Source organism: Dendrobates tinctorius, unplaced genomic scaffold (genome assembly GCF_039654945.1).
Source record: "Dendrobates tinctorius isolate UK_male_01 unplaced genomic scaffold, ASM3965494v1 ptg000008l, whole genome shotgun sequence".
In the NCBI taxonomy this organism is placed as follows: domain Eukaryota; kingdom Metazoa; phylum Chordata; class Amphibia; order Anura; family Dendrobatidae; genus Dendrobates; species Dendrobates tinctorius.
Genome location: NW_027361676.1, coordinates 34,842,395 through 34,861,740, shown reverse-complemented (window position 1 = coordinate 34,861,740; position 19,346 = coordinate 34,842,395). Strand labels below are relative to the sequence as shown.

General features: G+C 39.8%; 1 protein-coding gene across 5 annotated transcripts in view; it reads left to right on the top strand.

Moving 5' to 3' along the window:
* Positions 1-19,346, top strand: part of MARCHF1 (membrane associated ring-CH-type finger 1) — a 622,019-nt gene that overhangs the window by 338,248 nt on the left and 264,425 nt on the right. For all 5 annotated transcript variants that reach the window (XM_073576928.1, XM_073576935.1, XM_073576924.1 and 2 more), the window contains one exon: positions 12,049-12,196. In XM_073576928.1, the coding sequence (XP_073433029.1) occupies positions 12,049-12,196 (148 nt within the window). The remainder of the gene's footprint in view (positions 1-12,048; positions 12,197-19,346) is intronic.

Below are 19,346 nucleotides of genomic sequence, written 5' to 3'. Positions count from 1 at the left end.
GACCTACTGCCAGTTTCTGAAAGACACCTTCTTCAAACAGTGGTACAGGAAGAAGTCGGTATCGTTCAAGAAAAACATGATTTTCATACAGGACAATGCTCTATCACATGCATCCAAATACTCCACAGCGTGGCTGCCCAGTAAAGGTCTAAAAGAAGAAAAAATAATGACATGGCCCCCTTGTTCACCTGATCTGATCCCCATAGAGAACCTGTGATCCCTCATAAAATGTGAGATCAATAAGGAGGGAAAATAGTACACCTCTCGGAACATTGTCTGGGAGGCTGTGGTGGCTGCGGCACGCAATGTTGATCGTAAACAGATCAAGCAACTGACAGAATCTATGGATGGAAGGCTTTTGAGTGTCATCGTAAAGAAAGGTGGCTATATTGGTCAGTGATTTTTTTTTTGTTTTTGAATGTCAGAAATGTTTATTTCTAAATTTTGTGTTGTTATATTGGTTTACCTGGTAAAAATAAACAAGTGAGATGGGTATATATTTGGTTTTTATTAAGTTGCCTAATAATTCTGCACAGTAATAGTTACCTGAAAAAACAGATATCCTCCTAAAATAGCCAAATCTAAAAAAAACACACTCCAACTTCCAAAAATATTAAGTTTTAATATTTATGAGTCTTTTGGGTTGATTGAGAACATAGTTGATGTTCAATAATAAAAAGAATCCTCTCAAATACAACTTGCCTAATAATTCTGCACGCAGTGTATATTTTCTCTGAAACGCATGAGCAATTTAAAGAAAAACATACCAGGCTGCAGCCATGAAGTCAGGCTCTGAGTCATGCTGCCCGTGGTTTGGGCAGCAAGAATTGACTGACAAGTTCCCTTTAAGACTGCCTCATCTAAGGCTGCACTCTCTCAATAAATGAAAAATGATGTAACATTAACCCCTTTCTGACATGAGACGTTCTATCCCATCCACGGGACCCGGGCCCCTATGCCCATGGACGGGATAGTATTTCTAGCGCGATCAGCGGCGCTCACGGGGTGAGCGCCACTGATCGCAGCCGGGTGTCAGCTGATTATCACAGCTGACACCCGGCACTATGTGTCAGGGGTGGTCACGGACCACCCCAACACGTTAACCTCTGGAACACTGCGCTCAAACACAATCGCAGTGTACTGGGGGTTTAGGGAAGCATCGGCAGGGAGGGGGCTCCCTCCGTGCTTCCCTGAGCCAACCGGAGCAGCACGATGTGCAGCGCTGCTCCGGGGGCCTCCTTCCCTGCAGGTTCCCGGATCCAATATGGCGGCGGGGACCTTCGAGGGCCTGCAGGTCGCCGGCTTCATCATGCCTGCAAAGCGCCGGCATGAGGAAGCCTCCAGCAGTGCCTGTGTCTGATCGCTGATCTGTCTCAGCGATCTGTGATGTGACAGATCAGCGATCTGTCACATGACAGTGATGTCCCCCCTGGGACAGTATAATAAAGTTTAAAAAAAAGTGTAAAAATAATTTATAAAAAAATCGCTAAATAAATTTTAAAAAAAAATACTCCCTAATAAATTCATTTTTTTTAAATAAAAAAAACAAAACAATAAAAGTACACATATTTAGTTTTGCCGCGTCCGTAATGACCCGACCTATAAAACTGTCCCATTAGTTAACCCCTTTAGCGAACCCCTTCAAAAATAAAAATAAAAAACAAAGCAAAAAATAATGCTTTATTATCATACCGCAGAACAAAAAGTGCAATAACGCGCGATCAAAACGACAGATATAAATAACCATGGTACCGCTAAAGACGTCATCTTGTCCCGCAAAAAACGAGCCACCACACAGTGTCATCAGCAAAAAATAAAAAAGTTATAGCTCGCAGAATAAAGCTATGCAAAGATAATTATTTTTTATATAAAATTGTTTTCAGTGCATAAAAGCGCCAAACCATAAAAAAGGCATAAATGGGGTATTGCTGTAATCATACTGACCCAAAGAATAAAACTGCTTTATCAATTTTACCACACACGGAACGGTGTAAATGTACCCCCCAAAAGAAATCCTTGAAATGCTGGTTTTTGTTCATTCTATGTCCCAAAAATCAGAATAAAAAGCGATCAAAAAATGTCACGTGCCCGAAAATGATACCAATAAAAACATCAACTCATCCCGCAAAAAATAAGACTTCACATGACTCGGTGGGTCAAAATATGAAAAATTATAGCTCTCAAAATGTGGTGATGCAAAAACTATTTTTACAATTAAAAACGTCTTTTAGCATGCGACAGCTGCCAAATATAAAAACCCACCATAAATAGTAAATCAAACCCCCTTTATCACCCCCTTAGTTAGGGAAAAATAATAAAATTAAAAAAATGTATTTATTTCCATTTTCCCATTAGGGTTAGGGTTAGGGCTAGGGTTAAGGCTAGGGTTAGGGCTGAGATTAGGGTTAGGGGTGTGTTGGGGTTAGGGTTGGAGTTAGAATTGGGGGGTTTCCACTGTTTGGGCACATCAGGTGCTCTCCAAACGCAACATGGCGTCTGATCTCAATTCCAGCCAATTCTGCATTGATAAAGTCAAATGGTGCTCCTTTCCTTCCAAGCTCTGCCATGCGCCCAAACAGTGTTTTACCCCCACATATGGGGTATCCACCTACTCAGGACAAATTACAAAACAACTTTTGGGGTCCAATTTCTCCTGTTACCCTTAGGAAAATAAAAAATTGGGGTAAAAATATCATTTTTGTGGTAAAATATATGATTTTTTTTATTTTCACGCCCAGGCGTTATAAACTTCTGTGAAGCACTTGGGGGTTCAAAGTGCTCAACACACATCTACATAAGTTCCATGGGGGGTCTAGTTTCCAAAATGGGGTCACTTGTGGGGAGTTTCAACAGTTTAGGCACATCAGAGGCTCTCCAAACGCAACATGACACCCGCAGACCATTCCATCAAAGTCTGCATTCCAAAATGTCTCTACTTCCCTTCCGAGCCCCGACATGTCCCCATATAGTAGTTTTCTCCCACATAAGGGGTATCAGCATACTCAAAGCAAATTGAACAACAACTTTTGGGGTCCAATTTCTCCTGTTACCCTAGGGAAAATAAAAAAAATGGGGACTAAAAGATCATGTTTGTGGAAAAAATATGATTTTTTATTTTCACTCCGGGGCATTCTAAACTTCTGTGGAGCACTGGGTGGTTCAAAGTGCTCACCACACATCTAAATAAGTTCCGTAGGGGGTCTAGTTTCCAAAATGGGGTCACTTGTGGGGGGTTTCCACTGTTTAGGTATATCAGGCGCTCTCCAAATGCAACATGACACCTGCAGACCATTCCATCAAAGTCTGCATTCCAAACCATCACTATTTCCCTTCCAAGCCCCGACGTGTGCCCATACAGAAGTTTTCTCCCACAAATGGGGTATCAGCGTACTCAGGACAAATTGCACAACAACTTTTGGGGTCCAATTTCTCCTGTTATCCTTGGGAAAATAAAGCAATTGGGGACTAAAGATCATGTTTGTGGAAAAAATATGATTTTTTTATTTTCACGCCCCAGAGTTATAAACTTCTGTGAAGCCCTTGGGGGCTCAAAGTGCTCACCACACATCTAGATAAGTTCCGTGCAGGGTCTAGTTTCCAAAATAGTGTCATTTGTAGGGGGTTTCCACAGTTTAGGCACATCAGGGTCTTTCCAAATGCGGCATGGCGTCCAATGGCGCTGCTTCCCTTCTGAGCTCTGCCATGCGCCCAAATAGTGGTTTACCCCCACATATGGGGTAACAGCATACTCAGGACAAATTTCACAATAACTTTTGGGGTCGTGTTACCCTTGGAAAAATAAAAATTGAGGGTGAAAAGATAATTTTTGTGGAAAAAATATGATTTTTTAATTGTACAGCTGTACGTTATAAACTTCTGTGAAGCCCTTGTGGGCTCAGACTTCTCACCACATATCTAGATAAGTTCCTTGGGGGGTCTAGTTTCCAAAATGGGGTCACTTGTGGGGGGTTTCCTCTGTTTAGGCACATCAGGGGCTCTCCAAACGTGACATAGCATCCAATCTGAATTCCAGACAATTTTGCATTGAAAAAGTCAAACGGCGCTCCTTCCCTTCTGAGCTCTGCCATGTGCCGAAACAGTGGTTCCCCCCACATATCAGGCATCAGCGTACTCAGGAGAAATTGCACAATAACTTTTGCTGTCCAATTTCTCCTGTTACCCTTGGTAAAATAAAAAAAATTGGACCTGAAGTAATTTTTTTTGTGAAAATAAGTTAAATGTTAATTTTTTTTAAACATTCAAAAATTTCCTGTGAAGCACCTGAAGGGTTAATAAACTTCTTGAATGCAGTTTTGAGTACCTTGAGGGGTGCAGTTTTTAGAATGGTGTCACTTTTGGGTATTTTCTATCATATAGACCCCTCAAAGTGACTTCAAATGTGATGTGGTCCATAAAAATAAAATGGTGTTGTAAAAATGAGAAATCGCTGGTCAACTTTTACCCCTTATAACTTCCTAACAAAAAACATTTTGGTTCCAAAATTGTGCTGATGTAAAGTAAACATAGGGGAAATGTCACTTATTAAGTTTTTTGTGTGCCATATCTCTGTGATTTAAGGTCATAAAAATTAAAAGTTGGAAAATTGTGACATTTTCTAAATTTTTGCCAAATTTCTGTTTTTTTCACAAATAAACGCAAGTTATTTGAATGAAATTTTACCACTAACATAAAGTACAATATGTCATGAGAAAACAGTGTCAGAATCAGTGGGATCCATGGAAGCATTTCAGAGTTATTACCTCATAAATGGACAGTGGTCAGAATTGTAAAAATTGGCCCGGTCCTAAGCGTGCAAACCACCCTTGGGGGGTAAAGGGGTTAATGAACACTGCAAAATAGCTGATGAATACAAATAAGCAATAACATTGCAAAATAGCTGACTATATGAACATATAGACAGGCGGCAGCTTTTAGTTTATACTTGTCTGGTAATATTTCAATGTAATCAAATTTGGAACTGCAATGGAAGTGAGGCCAGGCAGATGGCAGCAGCACTCTACAAATACGACTAAGACTTCCTTATAGACATAGTTGCCTGTAACATTCTATTTTACCTTAGAAGGAAAGAATCCGGTGATATTTGCTTAAAGATTTTCAGCACCATGGACAGCTCAATGTCAAAATGCAAAGTACTGGAAAATATTGCATCTGTGAAGGGTGAAGAGGTTCTAAATGACTTGTGTGATGATTGATGAATGATTGTACCAAACCTTCTGGCGAGATACTGTGAAGTCATGACACATATAGTTATTGCAGAATTTTTCATAAAAGGTTTTGTCCATTCCCGTGTGGTGGCTTCCATTTATAACCGAGCCATGACAGTAATGAGAGATCCATTTTTAACCTTATCTACATACAGTTGTGGCCAAAAGTATTGACACCCCTGCAGAAGCATCACATGATTTTTCGAACAGTGCCAATACTTTTGTCCACCCTCTTTTTTATGTTTGGTGTGGAATTATATCCAATTTGGCTTTAGGACTATTCATTTAGTTTTTTTCATTTAAGACAAATTAAATGAAGATAATAATACCAAAGAATTTGTGTTTGCAATCATTTTCAGGAAGAAACTGAGTATTATCTGACAGAATTGCAGGGGTGTCAATACTTTTGGCCACAACTGTATATATGAAGGGCAGAGAAGGACAGAGAAGGGACCCTGTGCAAGAACAATATATGGACCCTTTGCAGCCCAAAATCTCCCAAAAATGCTAAATTGCACCTGCTTTGGAGGTAGAAATAAGCCTCCTTAGCTCCTGGTCCCCAGCACGGCCGCACAGGTGGCACCAATGATAAGTCCGCCCCTATACTTAATCATATAAGTTCTGTAATTTTAATCTATTGTCTAATCCATTTATCTATCAATCAATCTTTCATTTTTATATAATCTGATGCAATATCAGTGAAAAAATGTCAATCAATAAACAAAATACTATTCCATTCTCCGTCTTTCTTATGAATAAAGTTGTTCAGCTAGTTAAGTAGTGGGCATCCGGCTGTCAATCAACATGACGTCAGTGGTGAAGCCCCATCAACAGAGCAGAGCGGAAGAGAAAGAACTGCTCTAATGATATGACATCCCAGCATAATCGAGAATTACCACCAGTAGAGGTTATATGATCGCTCTGTGCAGGAAGGGATCAGTACAAAGCTAAAGAGGCAGGTGGTAGCCATTACCTGTCCATAAGTGCACAGCAGTATGCAGAAAAAAGAAACAAATCCCTGGACAATTCCTTTAATTATTTTTTTCCATTGTCTTCAGTTGATCAATTAACAATGTAATCTATATTCATTATCTATTCACCTGATTGTATTTTATCTACATTTTGATAAATGCCAGGTATTATTGCTATCTAACCACTCCACTATATGTATGTTACATCTCACATGTATGGATGCCTTCTACTCTGTTTTGTGATTTCTCAGTTTACTTGTATCTGTCAAAGTGATTAAATCCTTTTGCGATTCTGTCCATACATATAATGGAACATGCCAGTTTAGAACTAGAAAATGCCTGAAGAAGAGACCTAAGCTGTCATGAAAGCCTGAATGTGTGCTCCACTCAATTAATGAAAATGTAGCACGCAACATCAAGTATTATCTGTATGAGTGGCTTCGCGTGTGCCCATTTTATGCAGCTTCTTGATGCAGTTTTTGAAGGCAAAGTCAGAAGTGGATGATAATGGAAAGGAAGTTATAGAGGAAATAGTATACAGTATTTCTTTGTTTATCCACCCCTAGATGTAGCTAAGACTATAGTCACACATCCATGTGTTGTGTTCCGTGATGCATAGGCCAGCCATGGGTCTCGTAATCCAAATGCTTCATGAGCATATATGCACATGGGTGGGTGATTCCTGCCTTAAAGAAATGCAGAAAAATGGCATCAAAACAACACATCTGTTATTAGTGATTTAAAAAAAATAATATCTTAAATGGGTTGCCGTGGACTTAGGTATTGATTACTAGATATAAGTGGATGTATTATACCTTAAACAGTGGTGGTCAGTACCTGGGCCATCACAGATCAGCGGTTCCCAGAGGAACATCATTTGTAGTCAGAGTGGTTTTCCATCTCCAGAATCACTGGGTAAGTCTTTCTCCTGTAGAGTGTAAGCTCTTATCATCAATGGGTTAATCTCTTTTCTGCAGGAAATAAGCTTTATGGTCAACCGGGTCATCTATCTACTTGAAGGTGTAAGCTCTTATGGTCAATGAATCATAGAATCATAGAATCGTAGAGTTGGAAAGGACCTCCTGGGCCATCTGGTCCAAACCCCTGCTCAAAACAGGATTCACTAAATCATCCCAGACAGATGTCTGTCCAGCCTCTGTTTGAAGACTTCTATTGAAGGAGAACTCTCCACCTCCCGTGGCAGCCTGTGCCACTCATTGATCACTCTAAGTGCCAAAAAGTTTTTTCTAATATCTAATCTGTGTCTCCTCCCATTCAGTTTCATCCCATTGCTTCTAGTTTTTCCTTGAGCAAATGAGAACAAAGATGATCCTTCTACAATGTGACAGCCCTTGAGATATTTGTAGACAGCTATTAAGTTTCCTCTCTCCTCTCAGTCTTTTCTTCTGCAAGCTAAACATTCCCAAATCCTGCAATCTTTCCTGATAAGACAGGGTTTGCAGACCGGTCACCATTCTGGTCGCTCTTTTCTGAACTTGCTCCAGTTTGTTGATGTCTTTTTTAAAATGTGGGGCCCAAAACTGGACACAGTATTCTAGATGAGGTCTGACCAAAGAGGAGTAGAGGGCAATAATGACTTCACGTGATCTAGACTTCTGTTAATACATCCTAGAATTGCATTTGCCTTCTTTGCTGCTGCATCACACTGTTGACTCATATTCAGTCTGTGGTCTATTAGTATACCCAAGTCTTTTTCACATGTGCTGTTGCTTAGCCCTATTCCTCCCATTCTGTATATGCTTTTTTCATTTTTATTGCCCAGATGCAGTGCTTTGCATTTTTCCCTGTTAAAAACCATTCTGGTTTCCTTAAATGCTTCCTATTCTTCCTTCTTTTCGGCATTGTTAAGAATTGTGCTTTGAGAATTTCATTTTTCAAGATTTCCCATCCTTCCTGGACATTTTTGTCCTTAAGGATATCCAGCCATTGGATCCCTCCAATTCTCTTTCTGAATCCCTTAAAATCTGCCTTTCTGAAATCTCACCTTGACGTCTGAGTCTTCACAGGTCTTCCTCCTCTAGTTATCCAAAATTCTAAAATAGCATGGTCGCTACCTCCTAGGGTTCCAGCCACTTTTACCTCCTCAACCATTTCCTCCCTGTTTATAAGGATTAAATCCAAGGTAGCAGTTCCCCTTGTTTTCTCCCCTACCTTTTGGAAGATAAAGTTGTCAGCAAGAGAGGATAAGAATTTCCTTGACCTGTTAGTTTTGCCTGATAGAGATTCCCAGCAAATGTCTGGATAGTTGAAATCTCCCATGACAACTATGTCATATTTTTTGGAGAAATTGGCCATTTGATGCATAAAGAGTTCCCCCATATCTTCAGCTTGCACATCTCTCTTCTGCAGGATGTAAGCTCTTAAGGTCAATGGGGTCATCTCTCTTCTGCAGAATGTAAGCTCTTATGGTCAATGGGGTCATCTCTCTTTTGCAGGGTTTAAGCTCTTATGGTCAATGCGGTCATCTATCTTCTGCAGGGTGTAAGCTCTTATGGTCAATGGGGTCATCTCTCTTCTGCCAGGTGTAAGCTGCTATGGTCAAAGGGGACATCTCTGGGTTCATCTCTCTTCTGCGGATTGTATGCTTTTATGGTCAATGGGGTCATCTCTCTTCAGCACGGTGTAAGCTCTTATGGTCAATGGGGTCATCTCTTTTCTGCAAGGAGTAAGCTTTTATGGTCATTTTGGTCATCTATCTTCTTGAAGGTGTAAGCTATTGTGGTCAATGGGGTGATCTCTCTTCTGCAGGGTGTAAGCTCTTATGGTCAATGGAGTCATCTCTCTTCTGCAGGGTGTAAGCTCTCATGATCAATGAGGTCATCTCTCTTCTGCAGGGTGTAAGCTCTTATGATCAATGGGGTCATCTCTCTTCTGCAGGGTGTAAGTTCTTATTGTCAATGGGGTCATCTCTCTTCTGCAGGGTGTAAGTTCTTATTGTCAATGGGGTCATCTCTCTTCTGCAGAGAGTAAGCTTTTATGGTCAATGGGGTCATCTCTCTTCTGCAGGGTGTAAGCTCTTATGGTCAATGGGGTCATCTCTATTCTGCACGGTGTAAGCTCTTATGATCAATAGGGTCATCTTTCTTCTGTAGGGTGTAGGCTCTTATGATCAATGGGATCATCTCTCTTCTGCAGAGTGTAAGCTCTTGTGGTCAATGGGATCATTTCTCTTCTACTGGGTGTAAGCTCTCATGATCAATGGGGTCATCTCTCTTCTGCAGGGTGTAACTTCTTATGATCAATGGGGTCATGTCTCCTCTTCAGGGTGTAAGTTCTTATGATCAACGGGATCATCTCTCTTTTGCAGGGTGTAAATTCTTATTGTCAATGGGGTCATCTCTCTCTTACAGGGAGTAAGCTTTATGGTCAATGGGGTCATCAATCATCTACAAGGTGTAAGCTATTAAGGTCAATGGGGTCATCTATCTACTCCAGAGTGTAAGCTCCTATGGTCAGCGAGCATTGCTCTCTCCTCTTCTCCATGTTTATTTAATGAACAATTACACGCTTTACTGGGTGTCCGGTATCAGTCCTCGACCATTCTGATATAATATATAATTATTATTAGCCAGCAGCATGACACATATAAATTATTGCTTATTGTATCAGCAACCTTGTCGACTACACATAAGAATTTCATTGTCTAATTTCATTGGATAAACAGTTAACAAGATGTACTACACATGTAATAGACCCTGTAAATCTTTAATTTCAAGGTGAATGCTTGGTACACCAGCCACTTCCAGAGAGGAGCTTTAAGTAAAGTCCTAAAACCTCATCAGACAGATCTAGAATATCCTCAGCAAAATATTTTTTTCATCAAGCTGTAAAAAATAAAACATTAAATAAGAGATTAAATGTGCTAGAAAATATCATTTCATCACATTGTCATTCTTCCTTGTATATGCTCTATAAAATGGACGGTCACTTGCTGTGTTTCACATTTACACCATTAGGTGGCAGTGTCCTCCCGTCAGCTATATCTGCGGTACTAATAGTCTAGGCTTTAAATATCTTTTGAGTTTCTCTATGTCTTCTTGCCTGAAGGAGAAAATCATCCTGTCCTAAAGCAAAACTGTAAAAAGGTCTAGTGAGTCCTAAATAAAAAAAACATTTCTTTTAGTTTTCGTATGTAAATTTGCTTGCTGATATTGTCATAATTAAAGAAAATAAACTCCTGAAATTCCACTATATTCTCCACAACAATAATTCCCAAACATCTAATTATCCCTTCATTCTAATTATTGCATTACTAGGGGGTACGGCAGATCTTGTGTGTTTACAAAAGGGAATACAAATGTGGTGCAGAATTATAAGTTTAGCACAATTTGCAGACTCTGACGCACGCCCGGCTGACACAAGGTCACCTTTACATGAAAACGTAATCACCAGCAACGACAAAGGGTTTTATTCTACGTCTTAAGCTATGGAACGTGTTCTCGGAAGAATTGGATCAGGAAGGCTGTGGGCAAGTACAAGGACTGCCAGCCTTAGTAACGCAGTGCTTTGATCCAAGGACTTGTCTGATTGTCACTCGGGGGCCAAGAAGACTGATTTCTACTTTAAATACAAATCCGGTCAATTTATTTTAACATGTTGCTGTCGTCTAGATCAGATTCGAGAAGGGCAGGTTGAATGTGATGTTGCGTGTCGTTTTCATCATGACAATTGAGTTAACAAACGTGTTATATACAGATTTGCAGATGTTCCTTGTTAAACTTAAAGTCATTAGCAAAAGTCATTGCCATTCACCGGTTCATATTTCCTCCCCAATGATCTGTTGTATGTGCGCAGTCGTGTTTCCAATATCTTTTGTAATAATACAAAATTTCCAATAAATTGAGGATAAACCTTTTTGTGTCTATAGAACATGCTGCCCCATTTCTACTCCCTTCTCCTTCAGACTTTGATTTTCCTCATATTAACAAGAGTTCATTGAAACCAGGGTTGTCAACTTGAATGTTTTTTGGGTTTTTTTTTTCATTTTTTTCTGGGCAGCTTCTCAAAAAATCAAGGATATCCAACTTTTTATTTATGGACACATTAGATGTCCATAAGAAATCATTAAGATTGTAAGTGATCTATATCTGCAGACCATAAATCCTATTGGAGGACATCAGCTGCATTCACTGTGAATTGTAAATTAAATATTGCAATGATTAAGAGCTTGTAAGCTCGAAACGCGTCAGTTCTTGAGTCCCCAAGTATGGTGGTGACATTTAGGCTGTCTTTATGAAGTTGGACTTTTAAAAAATTTCTTTTTGAACAAATTTAACCCTGGATTTTTCTATTCATTAAAATGAAAGATTGTAATATATCCTATTAGGAGAAAGTGGCATTTTCTTGATGTTAGATCCTATTTCCCCATCTAGCGAAACTCCCTAAATTCTCAAAAATAATCCCTAATCCCGTAGAGCAATACCTTAAATAATCCATTTTGGAGGATGAGAATGGATCTGCAGCGTCTCTGGCTTTCTATGAACCTTCTACTTGCTGTGTGTGTGGGAGGGAAGCCGGGGGAGGGTAGTATGTGATTGGATCTGAGTGCAGTACACTATTAAATCAGCAGGGGGTGCCAATCATTAAACAGGTGCAAAGACGGAAACTGTGCATAAGTATAGAAAATCCCAAAACAGCTGGCTGCAGTTAGAGGTCTTTTCATTGGTTGTTTCCATATGTATTAAAGCTTTGACATCAATGTGAGCAGAGCCTTCATATACTAATGCGCATGGTCATTATGTGATTATACAGGACAAGCTGCGGCAGATTTCATGCATAGTAATAAGAAACTAAGTCAGAATTATTAATTTTTTTCCGTTTTTTTATTTCAGTGGGAAAAACTGCAGATGACCAAAAGTGAAAGGAGGAAAATAGTCTGTTCTGTATCTTTCCACATAATTGCCATTACATGCGTAGTATGGTCTCTATATGTGCTGATAGACCGGACAGCGGAAGAAATCCGGCAAGGGAATGACAATGGTAAGATATTATAAGCATATAATACATCTCATTTATTTATATACTAAACTAATTGCATTCGAATATTGTTAGAAATCAAGGAAAATAGAGTTTACTTTGTGTGAGCCAAACTTCCTGCATATAAGGCGGTGTGCAGAAAGAATTTTTGGGAGGTATTTAAAATGTAAATTGCCTTAGGAAACATTCATTTTTTGTAGAGTTTTTGAGATTTTCTTTTCCTGAAGCAAAATATTTAAAGGGGTTTTCTGACCTTAGGCTACAAGTCTGAAGTCATTATATGTGACTGTGGACTTGTGGATCCTCACATCGAGCACACTGCGCACTGTAAGGATTCTTCGGTGCCGGTGCCAGGAGTGGGTGGTCATGTCACTCAAGTATGCGATCTGCATACTTCCATTCACATTTTGACTTGACTGTATCTGGCCTTGCTCAATACATTTGCACTGAGTGAGGCCATGCCCATCTAGTCGGCACGTGACTGCATGTATGCACATCACCTACTTGTGGCTACATGATGGCTCCCGGTACTGGAGACTCCTCACAGTGCACAGGTCAATGAAATGTAGCTCCGCAACACCAGGAGCAGTCATACATGCCAACATAATGGCACTGCCACCACCATGCTTCACTGTAGGCACCATGAATTTAGAAAAATGAATTTAAAAAATGCACGGCACCTTAAGTGAAATATAATGGTGATGAAAGTTATATTATTAATCTTACTTTCATGTCATGGATTTTAAAAAAACTCAACCTTGTAAACATTTTGGAATTTGTTCTTGTGACCAGTGAGAAACCAATCAAAATATTACTACTTTTCAATGGGGGTGTACTCATTTATGCGGCTGACCCTTTTACATTATATATATATATATATACAGTCATGGCCAAAAGTATTGACACCCCTACAATTCTGTCAGATAATACTCAGTTTCTTCCTGAAAATGATTGCAAACACTAATTCTTTGGTATTATTATCTTCATGTAATTTGTCTTAAATGTAAAAACACAAAAGAGAATGAAGCAAAAAGCAAAACATTGATCATTTCACACAAAACTCCCAAAATGGGCCAGACAAAAGTATTGGCACCCTCAGCCTAATACTTTTTTGCACAACCTTTAGCCAAAATAACTGCGACCAACCGCTTCCGGTAACCATCAATGAGTTTCTTACAATGCTCTGCTGGAATTTTAGACCATTCTTCTTTGGCAAACTGCTCCAGGTCCCTGATATTTGAAGGGTGCCTTCTCCAAACTGCCATTTTTACATCTCTCCACAGGTGTTCTATGGGATTCAGGTCTGGACTCATTGCTGGCCACCTTAGAAGTCTCCAGTGCTTTCTCTCAAACCATTTTCTAGTGCTTTTTGAAGTGTGTTTTGGGTCATTGTCCTGCTGGAAGACACACGACCTCTGAGGGAGACCCAGCTTTCTCACACTGGGCCCTACATTAAGCTGCAAAATTTGTTGGTAGTCTTCAGACTTCATAATGCCATGCACACAGTCAAGCAGTCCAGTGTCAGAGGCAGCAAAGCAACCCCAAAACATCAGGGAACCTCCGTCATGTTTGACTGTAGGGACCGTGTTCTTTTCTTTGAATGCCTCTTTTTTTCTCCAGTAAACTCTATGTTGATGCCTTTGCCCAAAAAGCTCTACTTTTGTCTCATCTGACCAGAGAACATTCATCCAAAATGTTTTAGGCTTTTTCAGGTAAGTTTTGGCAAACTCCAGCCTGGCTTTTTTATGTCTCGGGGTAAGAAGTGGGATCTTCCTGGGTCTCCTACCATACAGTCCCTTTTCATTCAGACACCAACGGATAGTACGGGTTGACACTGTTGTACCCTCGGACTGCAGGGCAGCTTGAACTTGTTCGGATGTTAGTCGAGGTTCTTTATCCAACATCCGCACAATCTTGCATTGAAATCTCTTGTCAATTTTTCTTTTCCGTCGACATCTAGGGAGGTTAGCCACAGTGCCATGGGCTTTAAATTCTTGATGACACTGCACACGGTAGACACAGGAACATTCTGGTCTTTGGAGATGGACTTGTAGCCTTGAGATTGCTCATGCTTCCTCACAATTTGGTTTCTCCAGTCCTCAGACAGTTCTTTGGTCTTCTTTCTTTTCTCCATGCTCAATGTGGTACACACAAGGACACAGGACAGAGGTTGAGTCAACTTTAATCCATGTCAACTGGCTGCAAGTGTGATTTAATTGTTGCCAACACCTGTTAGGTGCCACAGGTAAGTTACAGGTGCTGTTAATTACACAAACTAGAGAAGTATCACATGATTTTTCGAACAGTGCCAATACTTTTGTCCACCCTCTTTTTTATGTTTGGTGTGGAATTATATCCAATTTGGCTTTAGGACAATTCTTTTTGTGTTTTTTCATTTAAGACAAATTAAATGAAGATAATAATACCAAAGAATTTGTGTTTGCAATCATTTTCAGGAAGAAACTGAGTATTATCTTTCAGAATTGCAGGGGTGTCAATACTTTTGGCCATGACTGTATATATATATATATATATATATATATATATATATATGTAATCCACCTATCTATCTACAGCAGTGAACTGTCATATGTATACCATAACATTGTATATTCACCAAAATAAATTTAGTTTCAAGCAAAAATGTGTAACAAGCTGGAGAACACAAGGTAGACGAACTTAAATGTACAGGTCATAAAGAGTTTAAATGAAAGTACTTGTAGAACTGTGCTGTAGAGCCTCAAGGGATTTTTAAAAGGATTTCTCTTTGGATGATTAATATTTCATTGCTGCTTGTATCACTGTTGTAGTTTATTGTCACCAATAGATTTTGTGCCTCTTTCTTTTGTCGTCAATGGTCAACAAGAACTTCAATGGAAAAAAGAAATTCAGAGTTTGCTGTACACAGGACTGGCAGGAGGTTGCATTGGCCCACAGCACTTAATTGTATCCATGTCCTCAGAGCATAAATAATTTTAATAACTGTGGCACAACAGAAAGTGACAAGTTCTCTTCTCCCCAACATTCACAGTACCGGCTACCACCATGTGTAGGATGTCTGGCAGTGTAATTACACCACTTCACTTCACCACTTCCACCGGGCAAGAGATTGCAGTAGAGGAGCACATTACTGATTGGCGTGGGAGCTGGGCGGAGTGACTATTATTTTCTTTTATTTTATGCTAGGCACAGAGGGGATAATATTGTTATAAAGAGGCGCAGGAGCATTATTATAAGGAAACACAGGGGGCATTATTATTATTATGAGGTGTAGCAGGCATTTTTTTTATATGGAGTCTTAGGAGACATTATTATTATTATTATTATTATTATTATTATTATTAATACGTTAATGGCAAATAACAAGCAAATTGCCTCTTCAGAGAGGAAGAGGACTTGAACTCTATAGCGCCACCTGTTGGTATTAGCCATCCTACAAGTCACAATCAACCCTTTAACGAGTCTTGTAATATGACTTAGGATAAAAGCCAAATCAGAATCTCAATTTGCCGACACGGTGTTTCGGGCTATTGGCCCTCGTCAGTGCAAAGTATGAGAACTGATTTGGCTAGGTGAGAGGCTCTGGACTGAGGTCTAACCTTACCCCTTATATGGCAAATAACATTCATTTATCCTCCAGATGCCTCACTCACTACAGAATTACATACTGCTTCTAGAAATGACCTGAATACAAGAACTGTGCGTCAGGAGCGTCATGATATTTCCCTGGTAGCAGCTGCATACAAGCCTATGTATAATGGAAATCGTTGGCTGGAGTGGTGTAAGGCACACTGCTACTGGACTGATCTTCTACTAGTTAGTTAGTGTGATGAACGATTTTGAGTATGGCGATTGCCAGCTGAAAGCTACTTACCAGCCTGCATAATTTAAAACAGGGTCAGAATGAGAGATCGTGATATGAAGATGCTTTTCAGGGCTTGGACTATGCTAATTATTTCAAGTGAAAGTAAATGCTGCTTCTAAAACATATAGAGGCATTTTAGACATCTGTATGCTGCCAACTTTGTGTAACCAGTTTTGTGAAGGATCTTACCTGTTCTAATGTCCATAAGGACATTAGGCCCAATTCATCAATGCTTTTACATTAGTATTTTGGTTTAAAAACTTTCAAATGTTGCAAACTTTTGGCACAACTGAAGTTGTGTTAAAGTTTTGTGAGTTTTAGCATTCTCACGTCATTTCTGCTCAGCTCTGACAAAGTAAGCGTAGCTGGGGTGCGACAAATACATGATGATAGGCATCTCTTCTTACTCCACAAATCTTACTGTGGTCTCAATGAATCAAGCCCACTGTGTCTAGTTTGGTGTGAAGAAAATGGGATGAATTGGAATGCCAATTAAGAACAAGACCATCTTCTTCAAAGTCAGTACCTGCCACAAAAAATGATCTTCATGCTTAACAGACACAAATTTAGGCATCACAGGGACTTAGTGGTTAACACCCTGGCCTCCAGCATTAGGATCCTGGGTTCAAAGGACATTTTACCAAAGCAAGGCAAAAATCCCATGAGGCAGATGCTAATATTAGCGGAATATTTCCTTCCCAACTCTACATGAGATTCAAACCATTTACATAGATCAATCTAACCCAGAATTCAGTATTCCAGCTTGATAATGTTAAATGCTGCTGTCAGAGACTGCAGTTTTCTGCTCCCCAGTTTATATCAGGGTAGTTGAAGTCTCCAATAATAATTGCTTCTCCCTGAGTTACAGTCTTATCTGTTTGCTTTACAAGAATATTTTCTGCTGCTTCCTCTATAGTTGTAAGAAAAAGATTAAGTTCATGGCACAAGTGTTTTCTTCCTATATAATTAACTAGCTGAAGAGCCTGGCGCTGCCTGGGCATAGTAACTAACTGTGGTTAGTTATAGCAAATTATAATTATCCTCCATCCCATAGTCCCGTGGCCATATACCCATCATACATATCCACGATCCCATAGGCCTGTGCCCATATACCCATCACACATATCCTCCATCCCATAGTCCATTGTGCCCATATACCCATCATACATATTCTCCATCCCATAGTCGAGTGCCCATATACCATCACACATCCTCCATCCCATAGTCCCATGCCCATATACCCATCACACACCCTCCATCCCATAGTCCCATGCCCATATACCCATCACACATCCTCCATCCCATAGTCCCATGCCCATATGCCAATCATACATATTCTCCATCCCATAGTCCCGTGCCCATATACCCATCACGCATCCTTCATCTCACAGTCCCATGCCCATGTACCCATCATACATATCCTCCATCCCATAGTCCTGTGCCCATATACTCATCACACATCCTCCATCCCATAGTCCCGTGCCCATATACCCATTATGACATCATCATCACCATGGCAACCGTTATGACATAACCGTCACCATTGCAACCTATGATGAATCAGCGTCGCCATGGCAACAATTGTGACATCATAATGAAAGGCGGGGCTTGATGCACACACACTTTTTCCCCATTATGTAGATAAGGGCAAAATTGTTTGGTGAATTGGAACGCGCGGGGTTAAAGTTTCGCCTCACAACATAGCCTAGGACACTCTCAGGGTCCAGACGTGTGACTGTGCCAAATTTTGTGGCTGTAGCTCTGACGGTGCGGGTGCCAATCCCGGACATACATACATACATACATACATACTGTACATACACACACTTGAGCTTTATATATTAGATTAAGGTAGTTAAAGTAATAACAGCAATTCATTATTATTGGAGATTGATACTTTTATGTAAGCCCTAGGAATCAGCACATGTCTTCTTAGGAAATCAATAGTCACTTGTTTTTGATACACAACATGACCTTTTTCTCTTTGTAGAACAAAATTTCTGACCTTGATATTGCACTCAAAGTAAAAACATTAAAGACTATAAACGTGATTGAAATATTATGTCTAGAATCAAATTTGGTTGGTGATGCAACATAACTTCATTTATATGTAAAATATAGTTTAGCAAAATGTTCTAGGTAGATAACATCAAAGAAAAAGCATCTTTGTAGGTCTTGTACACATTTCTATCATTTACAAAATAACTGTGAATACTGTGTTTTTCATACCTTACATTCACCAAGCAAGGGGTCATTTTCAAAAATAATCCAATTTTTGTGTCCAAGCACATTTGTACAAATGCTATGCAAAAACCTAACTTAGACATATAATTTTGAAGAAAAAAAAACTTTTATTTTTTAGATTTATGCAAAGATATGCCATTAATATCTAACTGGTGGGTGTACAGGAGAAGATGGTTTGAAAAGAGTAGCCGTTGAATATGTGTGTACTGCTCTAGTCTATGGCGCTCTGGGGAACAGCTATGCATAATGACTTTCGTAGGGGTTCCAGCATTCACCCCCATGATTGAGCTAACATTTATCCCTATAAAGTGGATACGTAATAAATTATTTTTGCTGGAATACCCTTAGTATGCAATGCAAAGCTAGGAAATAAGCTTGGCAAGAAATTACAGTAGTCCCTGCAGGTAGAGCAGTAGGGGATATTCTTTCATTCATCTATACTACTCTAGTCTCCTTTAGACTACAAATTAGATAAATCCAAATTAGCTTTATTATTGTTCTTAACTGGGAATATGTCATTAGTATTTTACATCCCTTCTTTCTTTGCTATTGTGTTTAACTCAGTCCATTTTAGATAGAAATTTAACTTTTGATTGGATCAAAAAGAGAGGAGGTAAAGATGGACTAAGCCAATGTTGAAGAATATTCCTTCTGGTGGATGCATCTCAAAAGTGCATTGAGCTCCTTGCTTTCTTTTTTTGAAGATTATGAGGTGTCAACTAGAGAAGAGCGAGCATGCTCGCCACTACTCGGTACTCGCCCAATCATCTCACTGCTCGAGATGCTGGGAGCCCGCCGAGTATTAAAGTGGTTGCCTGGCTGGAGCTCGAGTCCCCTCCCTGCATGTTTGGCTCTCTTTAGATAGGCAATAAATGTGCAGGGATTGTCTGCCAAACACTGTAATGCCATAGCCATGTTGGTTATGGCATTACAGTGATTGGCTGGCCGCACAGCGTCATAAGGTCTATATCAGACCTGGCACCGCCATGCTCATGTGTGTGCGTCTGTGTGTGGGTGTCTGTGTGTGCGACTGTGTGCGGTAAT